Raw genomic sequence first — 20,109 nt, 5'->3', positions numbered from 1 at the left:
TTCTGGTTAGCAGGTTATCTTGAGAATTATTCACCAGAATCGATTTGGTTTACTCTGACGCCGTACTAACCACGACTGTCTAGCTTGGGGCTTCAAAGACATCCATCACTGTCAAGCTTCTCAACCCGCCATTGTTGATCCAGAGAATCCAAATACAACAGTCTAACCAGAGTAAGGAACAGAAAAAAAAATGGTTTATGGATAAAGCTCAATCCAAACAAGAATTAAAAAAAACACTAGAGGTGCATGAGTTAGAATCATAAGCTACAAATTTGAAGGGTACTAACCTGGTATTAACTACAAACATACCGACTTAGTTAACTAAGTTCTCTACTAGGTTTGTAAAGCTGCACATTGTTTGATATCATCAATCGAAGACCATGCAAGTTTCATACTTGAAAGGAAACTAAGCCTTCTTTATACCCATTGTATATGTTGTAACACACATTGAAAAGCCAAACCAGAAGGAGATAACAGATAAATCTTCCAAATGTATAAAAACAGGGAAACTCAATATTTAAGATTGGTGGATAGAAAGTTGCATATTGAAGATATAGTTACAGGAAAATAAACATTTCAAACATAGATAATATATTTGTCTCACATTTGTCCCCATACGAGAAGCTAAAAGAGTGACATCAACAATTATTACATGAAAGCAAATAGGGCAGTTACAAATTCTTCATGGCTACGCAAGACTAATCCAACACACATCTTCAAGAATTGGGATATACCCGACAACTGATGTTTACTAAGACACTAGAGCCATGCCAAGTATTGCAAGCCTTTAGTGACCATCTGATGTCCATTCCGCAAAAGACGGAGTGTAAGGTAGACCTTCCAAGAAATCTCCAGTGGCACAGATAGCATGCACTTCCTGATTATCCATATCATATGACAATGCCTTCTTATTGTCAGTAAGGAAAATCAAATCACATTCTGGATGAATTGCAAACATCGAGTAGTACTCATCGTTTTTGCAACAATCCCTTCCAAACAGTTCAAAGCAGTTAATGGTACACTTTAGGGTCCACTGTCCACTATCATAATTCTCAAGAACCCAAATAGAGAGTTGGCAACCATCTTGATTCTGTTCCCAAACATGCAGGCGTCCCTGTGACTGCCCAATGGAAGCACCGCCATAGTTGTTTGGCATGCCAGGTGGCATTTCAATTTCCCCCCAAGCATTCCTTTTCATGTCCACTGTGACTATTGACGAAGATCGAGTAGGGAAATGCATAATGCCATTTAGGAAGGTGCTTTCTGAATCACTAACCCAATATGCACTGCTATCATTGTGCTGACTCTGCATGGAAGTCCACCCTCCAGTTTCCGATGAGTAGATCATGGCCGCGGACAGGCCATATTCATAATATGTGTCCAGGGGCACAAACACCACAAAGCGGGACGGGGTGGCCGGGTCAAAGCTCAAGAAGTATTTGTCTAGGCTGAAACGTGAAAGGTCGTCAGGCAATTTTATAGGAGGCAACACAGTCCACTGCTGAGTAGCAGGATTGCAGACAACATAATCAAACTCCTTAGCCTCGGGCCATTTGAAACATTGCCCGGGCTTTGGATTCGGGACGAAATTCCAACTGCGTTGCCTAGGATAGCACGATTTCCAACATTTGCAAAGGAGAAGGCTGGTGCTGCATTGTTGGATACTGAAAAATTTGTAGCTGCCGCGTAAGAAACGGAGATTGGAGTCGACGATGGGAGGATCTTTCCCGGACAAATTGTGGAAACGCCACCCGAGATTGAAGTGGAAGAAGCCAGACAAGGTCTGCGGCGACCTCTTGCGGACGTCGGGGGCAGAGCAGAGGGCGAGCCATTGTTTGGACACGCACTTGAAGTGGAAGAGCGAGATGTAGGGCACCCGCGACAGGATCTCGATGAGAACGTCCTCCGGGAAGCTCGCCGGGGTCTCCTCCTCCCCCTGCTGCCCATCCTCCCGCCTGATCTTGTTCTAATAAAGATGTGGTAAAGACATTTCATTTAGGTCACGGATCGATTTCACGGATCAAAGAATACAAGAGGCGAGGAACGAACCTCAGAGGCGACGGGGGTGACGGCCAGGCCAGGCAGCAACGGCGTCAGCGGCGACGGCGAACGGGATGGGGGCCCCTCGTCGCGGCACCCGTGGCCAGTCGCCGGTGGGAGGTCCTGCTCCCCGAATCTTTGTTCGCCCGTTGCTCCTCCTCCTCCCCCTGGAGGCATTGCGGGTCGGCTCGTCGAGCGTGGTTGCCGGCAGGTCGTCTGGTGGAGCGAGGGTTTGGCAAGGGGAATGGAGCGAAGGAGCGGCGGCGGCGTTGGACTTGTGTCCTCACTGCTTGTTTTTTTTTCTGGGCTCGATTGTGAGAAGAAAGAGTCGTGGACTTGCTTTGGTCGGCCCAATTGAGCCCGTCATATGGAGACTCTTATTTGGGCAGATGCTTACAAATCCCTAAAAAAGAAGAGGTAAAAAAAAAGATGCTATTTACGAATATCATGTTATGTTGTTGGCAAACTCGGATGATCAAAACAGAGTCATGAAAGCCACAAACTCTTCAATTCTTGAGCCGCCTTTGAGCGTAATATATTCCGATCACGACGTCCCCTTGATACCAAACTAAAATTTTAATCTCTCTGAGGTCCTACAAGTGAAAGGAGTCAATCAATGACGTGGCGTAATTGTACATGATACTAGCTAATTGTCCGTGCATTGCAACGGGGCATGCACATTCTACTAGTTCAACGTCAGTCGTGTCCGACATAAATATTACACCCATCATATTCTAGATTTTGATAAGATTTGATTTGAGCATGAGTAGGAAATACAAAAATAATAATTTTGTTGAGGTTTTGGAAAGATTTGATTTAATTTGGATATGAGTAAGGGAAGACAAGATTTATTATTTATTTAGTTGAGGTTTTGGTATATTTAATTTGATTCGATTGGGTTAACGTAGGGTGTCGGAATGAGGGGTCAAGGTATACCTGGCCATCCGTCGGGCCGATCCGGGCCTACTAAAGCCCGACGCAGAAACCCTAGGCCCGAGCCTGGCCCAAGAAGGCCGTCGGGCCTAAAAATCAGGCCCAAGCCCAGTCCATCATGCAAAGAGCCTATCGGGCCTTGGGTCAGGCGTCTTTGTTAAACTGCAAATACGTTGGGCCTGAGCCCGGCCCAGCTTGACCATCAGGCTCAAAATCTAGGCCCAGGCCCAACCCATGGAGGTCGGATCAGGCCGGGATGGGTCGGGTCGTCCAGGCCGGGCTGCCCATGGCCAAGTGTAGGTAACGGAAGGGGGAGTTGGACGTACGAATGCATCCTTAACTCCGCTTTAATAATAGAGATTGTAGATGGTGACGGTGATGATAGATGGAGGAGGGCAATTCACACCATGAAAAAGAAGAGGGACGAAATCTACACTTATGGGGACCGATATGGCTACAATAGTAAGTCAAGTCATGTTGCCCCATGCCATGCGATATTAGAACTAGTGTCGACCCATTTGACTGTTATGAGGGATCAATTTACGTGGTATTGGGTCACGCAAGTGAGAGGCCAAATTCGCCTGAATCGGAGAGCTGAGGGTGATCGGTTGTGTGTCAGGAAAATAGGTGGACCGCATACGTTGGTAGATCATGGTTATAGGATTCTCAGATTATGTGCTATTGGAACTCTGCTTGATAGCTCTGCCCTTCTGATAATCATGAACTAGAAGCTGTCTTTTCTTTCAGCTCCAGTAGTAGTTTGATTCTCTCATCTGGATCATGTACTTCATGAAACCACTGACCATATGCAAAATCTTCCCAGCTCGTAATTGCTCAGGTGCACTATATACATGCACTGCTAGTGCCAGACTCAATTGGTAGCATCAGTATCCAGTAGCTGGCAATTTTCCTGATATAGACTATAGAGACATAGCGATGACTATTTTGCAAAATAAGAGAAGGATTATTTTGCAAAATAAGAACTCATCGACAATTTTAGATACACATCTCCCAGCACCATTTCATTAGGAGAACCGGCACATGAAAGATCAAAGCAACAACATACACGTTCTTCCAGTGAAGGGAATATCCTCCATTATTTACAGGTACAGCTGCACACATATGCTATTGTCTCAGATCATTTAGTCGCAGCAGCTCAATTTGAATCATATGCGCAACACCTCAACTCTGACTGATCTCAAGAGATATTAGTCTCCCAGTATCTCCTAAAATTCAGATGTATATATAGCCCACCCACGCTTTTGTTCTTAAACTTCATTGGCGGGTAGAAGGTTTCCAGCCCCCATTCAGGAGGATGGAGCTTCATAGCCAGGCAATGCAAAGAAGTTCAGAACTTCAGATGCAACATAATTCCAGTAGTAGACTAGCAGTAAGCACTGAAGTGTCTGGCGGTCTGCAGCGAGGACTGGGCATACGCCAGAAATGGGAGGGTACAAGCCACACCACCATGGATACAGCTCAATCGTACACTTCATTTAACTACTAGCATATGACAGTAGGCTTGTACAACTGCAGACTGTCTGGTACCATCAATGGAAGACTATGCAAATTTCATAAAGGAAACTAAGCTTTCTTCATACCCTCTGTAAGTCTGTACATGTTGTTACTTAGTACTTACATGGAAAAGCCAATCCAGATGGAATTGCATAAAAACAAGGCAAGATCAATTTTTAGCATTGGTGGATAGCAAATTCTATACTAAAGATATGCTTCCAGGAAATTAGACATCCCAAACACAGAATATACTATGTCATATTTGCTCCATGCGAGGAGAAAAAAGAGTGACATCAATAATTATTACATCAAAACAAATAGATTAAGTGACTAGGTTCATTCTTATAACTAAACATTCTAATCGGAGGGTCAGTAACAAATTCTTCATGGCTAACCAACATTGCTCAAAGAACCAGAAGAACATGCACCAATAAGTGCATTCAGGACTTGTCCAACACACATCTTCAACTAGAATATTTGGCATATACCCAACAATTGGTGTTTAACAAGAGACTGGAGCCATGCTAAATGTGTAAACCTTCACTAACCATCTGTTGTCCATTCCGCAAAACAGGGAGTGTAGGGTAGACCTTCCGAAAATTCTACAGAAGTGCATATAACATGCACTTTCTGATTATCCATGTTGTATGATAGTACCTTCTCCGTACCATCAGTCAGGAAAATCAAATTACATTCTGGATGAATTGCAAACATTGAGTAGGACTTACCGTTTTCGAGGCGATCCCTTCCAAACAGTTCAACACAATTAACTACCCACTTCAGGGTCCACTGACCACTATCATAATTCTCAAGAACCCAAATAGAGAGCTGACCATCATATCGATTCTTTATATGCCAAGCATACAAGTGTCCCTTAGACGGCCCAATGAAAGCACGGACATAGTTGTTTATCATGCCAGGTGGCATTTTAATTTTCCTCCAAGCATTCCTTTTCATGTCCAGTGTGACTATCGACTCATAAGCAGGGAAATGCAGAGTGCCATTCAACAAGGTGCTTTGCCTGCTTCCAAAATTACTAACCGAATCTACACCAACATCATCGCGCTGACTCTGCATGGAAGTCCATCCTCCAGTGTCCGATGAGTAGATCATTTCCATGGACATGCCGTAATTAGTGTTCAGGTGCGCAAACACAACGAAGCGGGACAGGGTGGCCGGGTCAAAACCCAAAATGTACTTGCCTGGGTGGGAACATGAAAGGTGGCCGGGCAGTTCTATAGGAGGCAACACAGTCCACTCCCGAGTAGCAGGATTGCAGACAACATAATCGAATTCCGCAACCTCGGGCCATCGGATAAACATCCATGGATCTAGATCTAGGCGATAACTCCAACCGCAGTCCTTAGGAGGGCGTGATTTCCAGCATCGGCAGAGGAGAAGGCTGGTGCTGCATTGTGTGACAGAGAAATGTTTATATGTGCTGCCCAAGAAAGGGAGATCGTCGAGGTCGACCATAGGAGCACCTTTCCCAGACAAATTCTGGAAACGCCAACCAGGGCGCAATGTCTTCCAACCGTGATCGAAGTAGAAGAAGCCGGACAAGGTCTGCGGCGACCTCTTGCGGATGTCGGGGAGCAGAGGGCGAGCCACTCTTTGGACACGCACTTGAAGCGGCACAGCGACCTGTAGGGTACCCGTGACAGGATGTCGATGAGAATGTCCTCCGGGAAGCTCGCCGCGGGCTGCTCCTCCTCCTCCCCCTGCCCATGCTTTTGTTTCTTCTTCTGCTCCTTCTAAAATTGGTAGGGGCAGTTAATTCAGGTTCCCAGTGCCATCTCATAGACCTAAGATTGGAAGGAGGATGGGAGCAAACCTCAGACGCTAGGGGAATTACGGCGAGGCCGGGCAGCAACGGTAATGGCGGCCGGGGCGAAGAACGGGATGAGTTCTCGTCGTCCCCGTCTCCGTGGACGGTCGCCGGTTCCCCGTCCCCGTGCTCGCCCTCGCCTCTTCCTCCTGGCGGCATTGCCTCCTCTAGTTCGGCGCCCTCCGCAAGGGACCGTCACCGGCCGGCGGCGCAGGTCAGCTCGTCGAGTGTTTGGGGAGGGGCGGCGGCTGTTGCTTCGTCGTCGGCGCCGTCCCTTCTGCGACCCCGTGAGAATAATGGGATCGTTTGACGGGCTTGGCTGGCAAGCTCGAATTTCAGCCCAAATAATCAATATGTTCTGGGCCCAAATAGTTACTCCCTCTGTAAACGGCAGAAATGACATATTTGACCAGAGGCAGAAATCAAATCACAAATTAACCTGGTTACGAAAAAATTTCACTTTGCTGACCTTTTGGTGTGGCGCCCGACAGCTGGGCGCCGCACCCTACTGTGCAGCGCCCTTCCTTTAGGCGTCGCACATCCTGCCAGCGTGGCAGCCCTGGTCCAGTTGCGGCCTCACAGACACAGCACTGCAGCGCCCTCTTGGGCGCTGCACAGTCTGTATTCCACTTGGGCTGGCCCCACCCTCTCTCCCCTCCCACCCCCACCCCACACACCCCCACCCCACCCAAACACTTAGACTTGCGGCCCTCCTCTCTTCCCCTCTCCCCCCTCTTAAATTCTTCTCAAATCTTGCAAATCCGGAGTATTTGACCATGGATTTCGAAGCCAACCCCTCCCTTAAGGTAATCTCCTCCGATCCCCTCGTTTTCATCCATAAGAATTGTCACATTTTCTCAAATCTTGCTACTTTGGGAAAACCCTAGTTTTGACTTGGATTTGCAAATTTGTGTTGAATGATGTTATGTTTCGTTGCTAACTTGGGTTGGTTAGGCTTCCATAGTATGCTAGGGTTAGGGTTATGTGTGTTTGATGTTGGTGTTAGGGTTATGTGTGTTTGATGTTGGTGTTAGGGTTATGCTATGGTTATGGTTGTTATGTGGGGGTTAGGGTTATTAATTCATATATATGTTAGGGCATATGTGTGCAAATATTTTTCTTAAGTATTTACTTGATATATGTGTGTTTTTGATTATTGTAGGGATAGGGAGAACATGTGTTTATGTTCATCATGTGGATAAAGAGGCCTTTTTGAAAGGCAATGTTGAGACGGACCCGGATGAGCTTGACATGGTGTTTGAGAGTAGTCCTAGCTATGCGGAGCTTTTGGAACAAGTGAGGAAAGATTTGAATTGGATGGACCCAAGTGACGTTGTTGAGTTCGAGGGAAGGCATAATGTTGGTTTTGGAATGCACATCCGTTGGAAGACAATGCGTGTGAACTCCGAGCAACGTTGGGTTGCATACAAGGAGACAGTTGCCGAATCTCTAGACAAGGCTCTTGAGTTATTTGCCTCCAAGAAGGTTGAGTCTACTTTGAATTTAGACTTGAACCGGAACCCCTCCCCGTTGGTTGCTAGCACTCCCCCACCCATGAACCAAGATCAAATGAGTGAACCTCAATTCACGCAACAAGATTGGCCAACATTGAGCCCGACTCCAAACAACCAAAATGAAGGTTTTGAAGAGGAGAATGATGAGTACGAGGAGGATGACAACAAAGTTGACCTCCATGACAACAATGTGGGTGATCTCGACCAATATCATGTGCAAGAGACAATGGACCAATCCATCCCTTTTTCCCGTGCATATGCATCGGACTCGGATGACGATGGTCCCGATGAAGAAGTTGATGAGGAGGGGTTCACGCCGAAGGAGGCCGAAGCATTCAAGAAGGTATTCGGGCGGGATCACAAGACACCATTGTTCAAGGATCTTAGTCTCGCGGATGAAGCCGTTGTGGATGGTGGCAAATGCATATCTCTTGGAGCTAGGCCAAGTTCTCACCGTGATTTGGAAGACGGCAAGAACGGGATATATCCCGGTTGTGAGTTTCAATCCTTCTTAGAATTGAAGATGTGGCTCGACAACTACTCGGTTACACATTATCGTCCACATAAAGTGGCCAACTCAGACGTGAATGTGCGTTACACGGTCAAATGTGAAGTGCCAACATGTCCATGGATTGTGCGTGCAAGGGCATGGAAAGGAGGTCCCACTTGGCGCATAGTGAGTTGTCTACCAACTCACATGTGTCGGCACAAGAATGCGGATGGCAAGCTTGTGTACCAACAACACAGACAACTCACGTTCGAGTTCATTGCTTACAGGCTGTCCAACCAAATATCCACACTTCCAATAATGAGCATCAAGAGTGTCATTGACCTTGTGAAAGCCATCTTTCATTACAAGGTGAAGTACGGCAAGGCATGGAAGGCGAAGCAAGCCGCATTCAAGATGTTGTATGGCAATTGGGAGGAAGCATACAACCGACTCCCTAGGTTGTTGTTAGCTATGGCCACCACAAACCCAGGCATGGTTCACATGGTTGAGCCTCATGGGCACCAAACATTGATTCATAACGGGAGGACCGTCCGAGTATTTGGCCGTGCATTTTGGGCCTTTGAGCAATGCGTGAGGGCTTTTGAGTATTATCGGCCCATCATCGCCATTGATGGCACGTTCTTGACCGGACAATACAAGGACACTTTATTGGTTGCAATAGCAAGTGATGCCAATAACCGGGTGTTGCCTTTGGCTTTCGCTTTGGTTGAGGTGGAGAACAATGATAACTGGGAGTGGTTCTTGCGTCAACTAAGAACAAGGGTATTACCGGCTGAAAGGGAAATTTGTGTCATATCGGATCGCCATCCTGGAATTCTAAATGCGGTGGTGGTTGACATTCCCGGACATACAAAGTTGCATCATTGATGGTGCATGAGGCACTTTTGTGCAAACTTTTATAGGGCATGTGGTATGAAGGAGTTGGCCGATGATCTTCAGGATTGTTGTCTCGCTTTCACCAACAAGCGGTTTTCCACATTGTTCAATGCATTGCTCAGACACAAGAAACTTGACCCCGGCGGTCAGGAGTTTCTCAATAGGAACATTGCCGAAAGGAATATGTGGGCACGTGCTTTCGATGAAGATGGCCGGAGGTACGGTCAAATGACAAGCAATATGGCAGAATGCTTCAATAAGGTGCTCAAGGGTGTACGTGCATTACCCGTGACGGCAATAGTTCAATACACATTTGACAAGATGAATGAATACTTTTTAAAGGACTCAATGGAGACTGATAAGCAGATTGCTGGTGAGAACAAGGGTAAGAACAAGTACAATTTCCCACCAAAGGTTGAAGAATGGTTGGAATTTCAATCACGAAAGGCAGACTCCAAAGAAGTTGTACTATATGACGACAACGAGTGGAAGTATGAGGTGAAAGAGCCCGGAGGAACCACAAACGATGGCCGCCAACACGGAGGCCGGGCTTTCAAGGTCTCCCTAACACGGTGTGATTGCAGCTGCATGAGGCCGTCTTTGCTTCATCTCCCATGCTCGCACTTGTTAAATGCATCCCGGGTTAGGAATGTTGACGTCAATCACCCTCTTACCGTGAGGGAGTCCGAGTTCTCAATCATGACGGTAAAGAATACATGGACTCCACGGTTCCAGCCATACTTGGACCAATCACAATGGCCGGAGTATCATGGAGTTCAACTATGGCCGGACCCGGAATTGAAGGTCGTTAGACGGGGAAGACGTAAGACAAAGCGTCTTAGAGGTGACATGGACGGATGGGGCCGTGGTGGCGGTGGAGAATACGGCACCGGCCAATTCCAAGAGCCTCGTGAGCACTCCCGTTGTGGGGGCTGCAGTAATGGGGGACACAACACATGAACTTGTCCCAAACCAAGAAAGAGATCAAAGAAAAATGGGCAACGGCGGTTCGAAGAATCGTTTCAAAGAGGCTTGGAGGAAGAGTGTCATCAAAAGGAGAGGATGGAGTGGAAGAAACGAGAGGAGGAGAGGGCACGCCAAGCGAAACTTGCTCGTGAGGAGGAGAGGGCAAGAAAGCTTGCAAAGGCTCGCGAGGCGCAAGAGGAGGACTCGACACGTGACAAGAAGGGGAAATGGCCTCGCTCTACTCAGTAGGGACTTCGCTTCGGTGCACTCGTCGTCAACTATCTTCTAATGAATGTGTCGTGAAGTTGTGAGGGCATGTGAGATGTTGAACTATCTTCTAGTGAATGTGATATGTACCTTGAGGAATGCTCGTAGTGAACCATCATCATTGCCAGTTCCAACCGGTGTCTTCTCCAGAATAGACTGGCTCTCATCAGCTGCTTTCTTGATCTCGGTGCGCTGCAGATGAGAAAGAATGAATGTGTTAGCCATTCAAACATGTGTAATACGGTCAACGGGAAAGTAAAGAGGGGAACACTTTACCACATAGTTAATCACCGGAACAGCAGGGACTCCTTGCCCTTGCCTGACATCGCTGTTGTACTTCCCCTTTGCTAGATCCTCAAAGTTTACGAGTTCTTCAAGAATATCCTCATTATATGCCGGCGGGCATATCTCAACTCGAGTAGTTCCAATAAACCATCGTACGTAGTTATCAAAAGCAAGTGGGTTGTGCTCTCGAAGCGGGGCGCGTGCAGTGCTACGAGCTTGCTCCACACAAAGCTGGAAGCGGGTAACATACGCATAATGATGCTTGTTCCAGTCCTTTATCTTCCGCTGCCTTCTCCTGTCCAACCTGCGTGGTATAAAACCAAACATTAGCGTAATCAAAAGGAGTCCCGATGATTAGACAATACGCAGGCATGGTCTCTTACCTATGAAGTGCTTTGTCCGTGTCCACCCAATCCGGCGGGTGAGGCTGGAAAAGACCAAACTGACGATACACGCGATGCGGCAAATGAAACTCAACCACCCAATTGCATATCAGTGGGCACCACATAAGCCAGAGATCCTTATCCCGCAAGCACATCGGGTTGAGGCAGAACTCCGCGGTGTACCCCAAGCTCTCACCCGCGCCATATGGCTGCCATTCCACCTATGAAACATGGAAACAATGCAAATTTGTTGACTATTTTTCAAGCAAGCATGAGAAAGGACTAAAGTAATGACCTCCTTACCTGCTCAGGCGTAATCGTGTCCAACTCGGCAATGTACTTTTGGTACATGAGATTGACATCGTTCGTCATCTCGGAAACGATATCCCACTTGTAAGCCCACGTGGGGCGCCGTAATTCGTCATGTTCATCTGCATACCAAGGATCAAACCTGACGCTCTTCGGGCGTCCAACAGGCAGACGCTCCCAGCTCCATACAGAAAGTAGAAGCAGATTACCACCAATGCCCGCACTAGGTGTGATCCCGCAACACGCATCGTCCAGCTACATATGAAAGAAAAACAATGTTAACTTGACAGCAAGCTTGCATTGCTAATGAAGAAATGAGTTGATCACAAAACAGACCAACTGCCTGTCGGTACAAGTAGGCAAGAGTCGCTGAACCCTAGCTCCATTTGCTATCAAAGACGGTCAACGCCTTCAACCACATCCATGGAGCGTTCTTGCCAGTGGAGTCAGGAAACAAAGTCCTCGACACAATGTACCACATACACACGAGCATGTGTCTGGATCACATCATTAGTGGCATCCGAAGGGCACGTCGCAAAGTTATTTTGAATCCACGTGAAAGCAGCTCCGGCTACTTTGCTTTCCCTCTTCTTCTTCTCTTCTCCCTCCTCTACATCATCCTCAGCCTCGGTAGGAGCCATACCGATAAGAGCAATCATCTGCTCGCGCCACCCATCAGAATCGGTGCTCATACAGAGCGGCCTCCCATCGATAGCAAGACCGGTGATCAACGAGACATACTCGAGCGTCACGGTCATCTCCCCGGTCCGAAGATGGAAACTATGGGTCTCTGGTCTCCACCGATCAACAAGAGCGGACACCAGTGGAGCGTTCAGATTCGGCGTGGACCGGCTGACCAACAGAATCCACGGGAGTAGTCCTGCCTGCTTGATGTACGGTGCGTACCGCTCATCATAAGGCATGGCAGGACCAGAGACCCCGTGATACCGAATCTTCAGAGGTTCAAGCTTCTGCAAAAAACAAGTAATGACAAATCTTAGGGCATGTAAATTTCAACTAAAGGCAAATTTGCAAAATATTTAGATTACTCATTATTACCTTATCCTTCTCGCGCATCATGTAGGCCCGGTGTTGCACGTCATAGACATCGTCCAGAAGCCAAACCATCCTTACAATTTCCAACAATAAACATATAAGAGTTCATCTTCATCTCAAATATCGGTATACACTAAACATATAACATGTGTTCAACTACAAGAATCTCAACATCTCCTTCTCACACAATGAATATGTCATATGTGTTCAAATAAACTAAACATCTAATATTTCAATAAACTCAACATCTAATATTTGAAATAAACTCAACATCTAATATATATCTAAACAAACTTCTCATATATGTCTACAAAAATCAACATCTCATAGTTATCTATAAAAATAGGCATCTCATATATATCTAAAAAAACTAAACAATCTAGGGTTTCACTAACAAGAATCATATATTGTGAACTAATAAATAACACTATGGTACTACCAATATGAATACACATCCTAAATCGAACAAACCAAACAAATCAAGGGTTCCATCAAATCTTGGACAAATCTCTAAAATGGCAACAAATTTACGGAGCAAAAGAAAGAGAACGGAAGAGTTTACCTAGTAGGATGGATTGGGGATCGAATCCACGGATCAAATCTTGAGATCTGAGAGGGATGTGGGGGGGGGATTAGATGGGGGCGCCGCCGCTGCTCTCTGTCCAGAGAGCGAAGAGATGAAGAACTGCCTGGTTGGGCTGGGGCAGCCGCGCTTAAGTCACTGTGCAGCGCCTAAGGGCTAGGCGCTGCACGTCAAAGTGTGGCGCCTAGCCCTTAGGCGCTGCACAGGTGCGTGTGGGGCCGCAACTGGACCAGGGCTGCCACGGTGGCAGGAGTTGCGACGCCTAAAGGAAGGGCGCTGCACAGTAGGGTGCGGCGCCCAGCTGTCGGGCGCCACACCAAAGGGTCAGCAGAGTGAAATTTTTTGATGACCAGGTCAGTTTGTGATTTGATTTGGGTCTCAGGTCAAATATGTGATTTCTGCCTCTGTAACTATAAGATCTTGCCTAAAAAATTAATAAAAAAATCTTTTAGATCACTACTTTATTTCTCAAAAAAGTTGATACTTTAGTGAGCTAAAAGATCTTTATATCACATTACAGAGGGAGTAATTCGGAGAAGTTAAGTTCTGAGACCGGTCCTATATGTGGAACTTATCATGGAAGCTTCTTGTTAAAATAATAATCCCTTGCGATGAGTTCTTCTGGCACCTATATTTGGTCCTTTGCAACTGTGGTTCCGACCATATTGTTCTTTTTTGATCCCATTTCTCGGACGACTTAAACTACTTGTCTTTTGCAGGTCTTTTCACCTGTCCAACCTCTATCCTGTTCTACCTTCAAGTATTACCCTGTGGTACCTCGAGAATATCACGGAACTACATAACTTCTTATGAGTTCTTTATAAACTATTAATTCTCGCTGATTCCAATTTCCACGGGTTCTGAGTTGTTGGACACTCGAGAACATCGATAACTGGATCGAGTCTACACTTTCCTTTCCATTGTTTTGTTACCCTTTCTTGTAACCTAACATATCTAAGGAGTGATAATTCCCTGCTTAGGTAAACACCTCGGTGTACAAACTTTGCCAGCAAGACCTTGTTACTATTGTTGATGACATTCCGGTAGCCATCGATGGACGAGAACTTTGCCTATTGGTCCGCCTCGTCTTAACGAGCAGGAAAATGGTTCTCTTTGTCCCTCGCCTTTGGTATCAACGTTGTTGCCAACATAACTGACATGTTGTCCTTTGACCTTCCTTGCTATCATGACCGTGCAAATGTTAGTACCCTTCCTGCTTTTAACCCACATGGTGGGCCCATAATCCACAGTTCCACAGGATCAAAACCTGACTCTCTTGGACATCCCTATTTTCCAAAAATTGTTCCTTGCGCTTGGCTTCGTATGTACATCATGAGCCACCCACCTAGTGATCTATTCTGTTATCAGACGCAATACTTTCCCATTGCCCTGAACCCCTTTCACCCTCTGTTTCAGGCAACAAATGTTTGCCTACTCGGTTGAAGCTTCTTATTGCACCTTCTTACCTTGCTCTCGATGACTTTCTTAAATTTCAACTCGAGAGAGGCCTCTATGCCACGTTCACTGAGATAGCCCCCAGGTACCTATCTTCTGTTGAGCTCCGTCCTTCTCGAGTCTTTCCCCCTTACTTCACCCCTTAAATCTCGGGACGAGATTTCTTGTAGTGCAGGAGAATTGTGATGTCCGGATAATTAAGCTATAGTAATTCCCTGCTAATGATGCCACATCATCATGATTACTGTTTATAAACTTGCGTTGATTAAATCCCCTTCAAATTCAAAATTCTAAATCAAGTCAAACGGCAAAAGTTTTCAAACGTTCAAAACTAAAGTGTTCGTGATATTGTATAAATTCCCCTGACCTATGTCAAGTTGAACCAACTCGAATTGACTCACAAATAAATTCATAGGAATTCAATAAGTGGTCCAAAGGCTTCTAAATTGGCCTTTTTAATTAAAGCAAACCTTCTCAACCTTTGCAAATGCCTCAAAAACTTTTTGCAACCCTAGGATATTGTATATCATTTTTGTGCAAAGTTTGAGCTTCGACAAAAATCAATCACTATTTAATCTAAATAAGAACACTAACAATTTTATTAAAATAAAATAAAATGGACCCCCCTCCCGCTGAACCGACCGGCCCAGCTAGCAAACTGGCTAGCCCAGTCAACCACCCCCCCACTGGTCTCCTTCTCCCTCTGTTCCCGTGGCGCGATCGCTACATGGGTGAGGTCGACCCCGACCACCTCATCGGCCTCGCCAAGAGGATAAGGCCACAGCCCCCCTCGACCCCTCGTCGCCCAGGCCCCCTCTCGCCTCCCATATCCCCCTTTCTTCCTCTCCCTTTTCCAGCGCCGGGGAGAAGCGCCCGAAGCCGCCACCGTCTCCGAGCATCGCCATGGCCCATCGAAGACGTGGCCACTGGCCTCGTCGCACCCCATTGCCGTGCCCATCCGCACCATGGGCCTTGTCTTCTTTGTCTACAGAACCAGGTCGGCGCTGGGGAGCCTCAACAACGCCGGCTGCGCCCGTTCCCCTCGCTGGTGCTTGCCTCAGCTACCTCATCGATCTGCCAGCTCTGGTCCTCCCCGCGCCCACACGAGCTCGCCATCGTCTACCTCGCTGTGAGCGCCCACGCCGATTCCCCCTTCCCTCTACTATTTTTCCTCTCCCTGTTGGTCGTCATCCCGTGCACGCCCGCGCGAGTCCGCGCCCGGGCCCCATCCCCGCCTTCATGCCCGAGCACCTGAGGAGCTCGCGGTCGCCGTGCCCGCTACCTTCGCCCGCGCGTCCTTACGCCCGGCGATCCCGCGCTGCTCCCAGTCCCGCACCACTCATAGCCCTGTTATCCGCGCTCGCCTCTGTGGCTCGCCGCCCTGCCCGCTTTGTCGCGCGGCCCTGCCTCCGCCGCTGCTCCGCTGTTACGCTGCAGCCGTGCCAGCCCGCGCCTGCTGATAACCCACAAGTGTAGGGGATCACAACAGTTTTCGATAAGTAAGAGTGTCGAACCCAACGAGGAGCTAAAGGTAGAATAAATATTCCCTCAAGTTCTATCGACCACCGATACAACTCTACGCACGCTTGACGTTCGCTTTACCTAGAACAAGTATGAAACTAGAAGTACTTTGTAGGTGTTGTTGGATAGACTTGCAAGATAATAAAGAGCATGTAAATAAAAAGTAGGGGATGTTTAGAATAAGAAGCAATAGAGTAAGTATTAGTAGAGAGCTTTTTATTACGAGAAAGTTATTTGTCCAAGGCAATCAATAACTAGACCGGTAATCACTATTGCAATTTTATTTGAGGGACAGGCATAAGCTAACATACTTTCTCTTCTTGGATCATATGCACTTATGATTGGAACTCTAGCAAGCATCCGCAACTACTAAAGATCATTAAGGTAAAACCCAACTATAGCATTAAAGTATCAAGTCCCCTTTATCCCATACGCAAACAACCTACTTACTCGGGTCTGTGCTTCTGTTGACTCACGCCACCCACCATAAGCAAATCATGAACATATTGCAAACCCTACAGCGGGGATCCCTCACGCTTGCGCGACACGGAGATCACCATAGGACAACACCAATAATAAAACATGCAACTCAAACCAATCACGATCATCAATTAACCCATAGGACAAAACGGATCTACTCAAACATTATAGGATAGCCATACATCATTAGGAAATAATATATAGCGTTGAGCACCGTGTTTAAGTAGAGATTACAACGGGTAAGAGAGAGGTTACACCGCTGCATAGAGGGGGAAGAGTTGGTGATGAAGGCGGAGAAGTTGTTGGTGAAGATCGCGGTGATGATGATGGCCCCCGGCGGAGTTCCGGCGCCACCGAAAGCAAGGGGGAGAGATCCCCCCTTCTTCTTCTTCTTCTTCTTCTTCGACCTTCTCCCTAGATGGGAGAAGGGTTTCCTCTCTGGTCCTTGGCTCCCATGGCGTGGGAGGGGCAAGAGCCCCTCCGAGATTGGATCTATCTCTCTGTCTCTCTTTGTTTCTGCGTTCCTAGATCCTTCCCCTTCACCGTTTCTTTTATATCCGGAGATCCGTAACTCCGATTGGGGTGAATCTTTCACCCAGATTTTTCTCATAAAATTAGCTTTCTTGCAGAGAAAGAAGAGCATCAACCGCCTTACGGGTGGCCCACGAGGGTGCCAGGCGCACCCAGGGGGGAGGACGCCCCCCTGTCTCGTGGACACCTCGGGCATCGTTTCGCGTTGATTCTTCCTCCGAAAAATCCCAAATATTCCAAAATAATTCTTCGTCTGTTTTTATCCCGTTTGGATTCCGTTTGATATTGGGTTTCTACAAAACATAAAACATGCAACAAATAGGAACTGGCACTGGGCACTGGATCAATATGTTAGTCCCAAAAATAGTATAAAAAGTTGCCAAAAGTATATGAAAGTTGAATATATTGGCATGGAACAATCAAAAATTATAGATACGACGGAGACGTATCAGCATCCCCAAGCTTAATTCCTGCTCGTCCTCGAGTAGGTAAATGATAAAAAAGATAATTTTTGATGTGGAATTCTACCTAGCATAATCTTGATCATATGTCTAATCATGGCATGAATATTAAGATATGAGTGATTCAAAGCAATAGTCTATCATTTGACATAAAAACAATAATACTTCGAGCGTATCAATATCATGTCTTTTCAAAACAACATGGCCAAAGCAAGCTTATCCCTACAAAATCATATAGTTTAGCCATGCTTCATTTTCGTCACACAAAATGCTCCCATCATGCACAACCCCGATGACAAGCCGAGCAATTGGTTCATACTTTTTAACGCGCTTCAGCTTTTTCAACCCTCACGCAATACATGAGCGCAAGCCATGGATATAGCACTATAGGTGGAATAGAATATGATGGTGGGGGTTATGTGGAGAAGACAAAAAGGGAAAAAGTCTCACATCGACGCGGCTAATCAACGGGCTATGGAGATGCCCATCAATTGATGTCAATGCGAGGAGTAGGGATTGCCATGCAACGGATGCACTAGAGCCATAAGTGTACGAAAGCTCAAACTGAAAACTAAGTGGGTGTGCATCCAACTTGCTTGCTCATGAATACCTAGGGCATTTGAGGAAGCCCATCGTTGGAATATACAAGCCAAGTTCTATAATGAAAATTCCCACTAGTATATGAAAGTGACAATATAGGAGACTCACTATATGAAGAACATGGTGCTACTTTGAAGCACAAGTGTGGAAAAAGGATAGTAACATTGCCCCTTTTCTTTTTCTCTTTTTTTCTTTTTCCTTTTTTTTGGTGGGCTTTGATACGTCTCCAACGTATCTATAATTTTTGATTGTTCCATGCTATTATATTACCCTTTTGGATGTTTATGGGCTTTATTTTACACATTTGTATCATTTTTGGGACTAACCTACTAACCGGAGGCCCAACCCATATTGTTGTTTTATTGCATGTTTCAGTATCTCGAGGAAAAGGAATATCAAACGGAGTCCAAACGGAATGAAACCTTCGGCAGCGTTACTTTTGGGAAGAATATGATCCTGGAGACTTGGAGATCAAGTCATAAGATCCTCGAGGAATCCACGAGATAGGAGGGCACGCCCCCTATCTCGTGGGCCCCTCGAGCACCTTCCGACCGAGTTCTTTCGCCTATATATGCCTACGTACCCTAAAACCATCAAAAATCAAGATAGATCGGGAGTTCCGCCGCCGCAAGCCTCTGTAGCCACCAAAAACCTCTCGGGAGCCCGTTCCGGCACCCCGCCAGAGGGGGAACCCATCACCGGTGGCCATCTTCATCATCCCTACGCTCTCCATGACGAGGAGGGAGTAGTTCACCCTCGGGGCTGAGGGTATGTACCAGTAGCTATGTGTTTGATCTCTCTCTCTCGTGTTCTCTCTATGACACGATCTTGATGTATCGCGAGCTTTGCTATTGTAGTTGGATCTTATGATGTTTCTCCCCCTCTACTCTCTTGTGATGAATTGAGTTTCCCCTTTTGAAGTTATCTTATCGGATTGAGTCTTTTATGAGAACACTTGATGTATGTCTTGCTGTGCTTATCTGTGGTGACAATGGGATTTCACATGCCTCTTGATGTATGTTTTGGTGACCAACTTGCGGGTTCCGCCCATGAACCTATGCATAGGGGTTGGCACACGTTCTTGACTCTCCGGTAGAAACTTTGGGGCACTCTTTGAAGTACTTTGTGTTGGTTGGATGAATCTAAGATTGTGTGATGCATATCGTATAATCATGCCCATGGATACTTGAGGTGACAATGGAGTATCTAGGTGACATTAGGGTTTTGGTTGATTTGTATCTTAAGGTGTTATTCTAGTACGAACTCTTTTATAGATCGATCCGAAAGAATAACTTTGAGGTGGTTTCGTACCCTACCATAATCTCTACGTTTGTTCTCCGCTATTAGTGGCTTTGGAGTGACTCTTTGTTGCATGTTGAGGGCTTGTTATATGATCTAGCTATGTTATTATTGTTGAGAGAACTTGCACTAGTGAAAGTATGAACCCTATGCCTTGTTTCCTATCATTGAAATACCTTTTACGCTCACTTTTATCATTAATTATCTTGCTGTTTTTATATTTTCAGATTACAAAAACCTTTATGTACCATCCATATTGCACTTGTATCACCATCTCTTCGCCGAACTAGTGTACCTATACAATTTACCATTGTATTGGGTGTGTTGGGGACACAAGATACTCTTTGTTATTTGGTTGCAGGGTTGCTTGAGAGAGACCATCTTCATCCTACGCCTCCTACGGATTGATAAACCTTAGGTCATCCACTTGAGGTAAATTTGCTACTGTCCTACAAACCTGTGCACTTGCAGGCCCAACAACGTCTACAAGAAGAAGGTTGTGTAGTAGAAATCAAGCTATTTTCTGGCGCCGTTGCCGGGGAGGCGAGTGCTTGAAGGTATATATTTAGATCTTGTAATTGAGTCTTTTTGTTTCTTGTTTTATCACTAGTTTAGTTTATAAAATAAAACTACAAAAAAATGGAGTTAAGTTTGTCTCATACGCTTCGTCTTTTTAGTATCTTTCGTGAGAATGAT

General features: G+C 46.2%; 1 protein-coding gene and 1 pseudogene across 1 annotated transcript; both read right to left on the bottom strand.

Moving 5' to 3' along the window:
• Positions 1 to 517: 517 nt before the first annotated feature.
• On the bottom strand, positions 518 to 2,337 carry LOC123161136 (F-box protein At5g07610-like). The gene is made up of 2 exons (XM_044578987.1): positions 2,050 to 2,337; positions 518 to 1,966 (listed from the first exon to the last, which is right to left on the bottom strand). The coding sequence occupies exons 1-2, from the start codon at positions 2,215 to 2,217 to the stop codon at positions 788 to 790; spliced, it is 1,347 nt and encodes a 448-aa protein (XP_044434922.1). The 5' UTR covers positions 2,218 to 2,337; the 3' UTR covers positions 518 to 787.
• A 2,603-nt stretch (positions 2,338 to 4,940) lies between these two features.
• LOC123161135 (F-box protein At5g07610-like) lies at positions 4,941 to 6,622 on the bottom strand (annotated as a pseudogene).
• Positions 6,623 to 20,109: the final 13,487 nt, after the last annotated feature.

The sequence above is a fragment of the Triticum aestivum genome, chromosome 7B (assembly GCF_018294505.1).
Source record: "Triticum aestivum cultivar Chinese Spring chromosome 7B, IWGSC CS RefSeq v2.1, whole genome shotgun sequence".
Lineage (NCBI taxonomy): Eukaryota > Viridiplantae > Streptophyta > Magnoliopsida > Poales > Poaceae > Triticum > Triticum aestivum.
The sequence above is the reverse complement of the archived record's forward strand: the minus strand, read 5'-3'. Positions and strand labels throughout refer to the sequence as shown.

Coding starts and splice junctions, on each gene's coding strand:
- LOC123161136 (XM_044578987.1), bottom strand. CDS start 2,217: ATGCCTCCAGGGGGAGGAGGAGGAGCAACGGGCGAACAAAGATTCGGG. Junction 1,967..2,049: donor TCACCCCCGTCGCCTCTGAG/GTTCGTTCCTCG, acceptor CATCTTTATTAG/AACAAGATCAGGCGGGAGGA.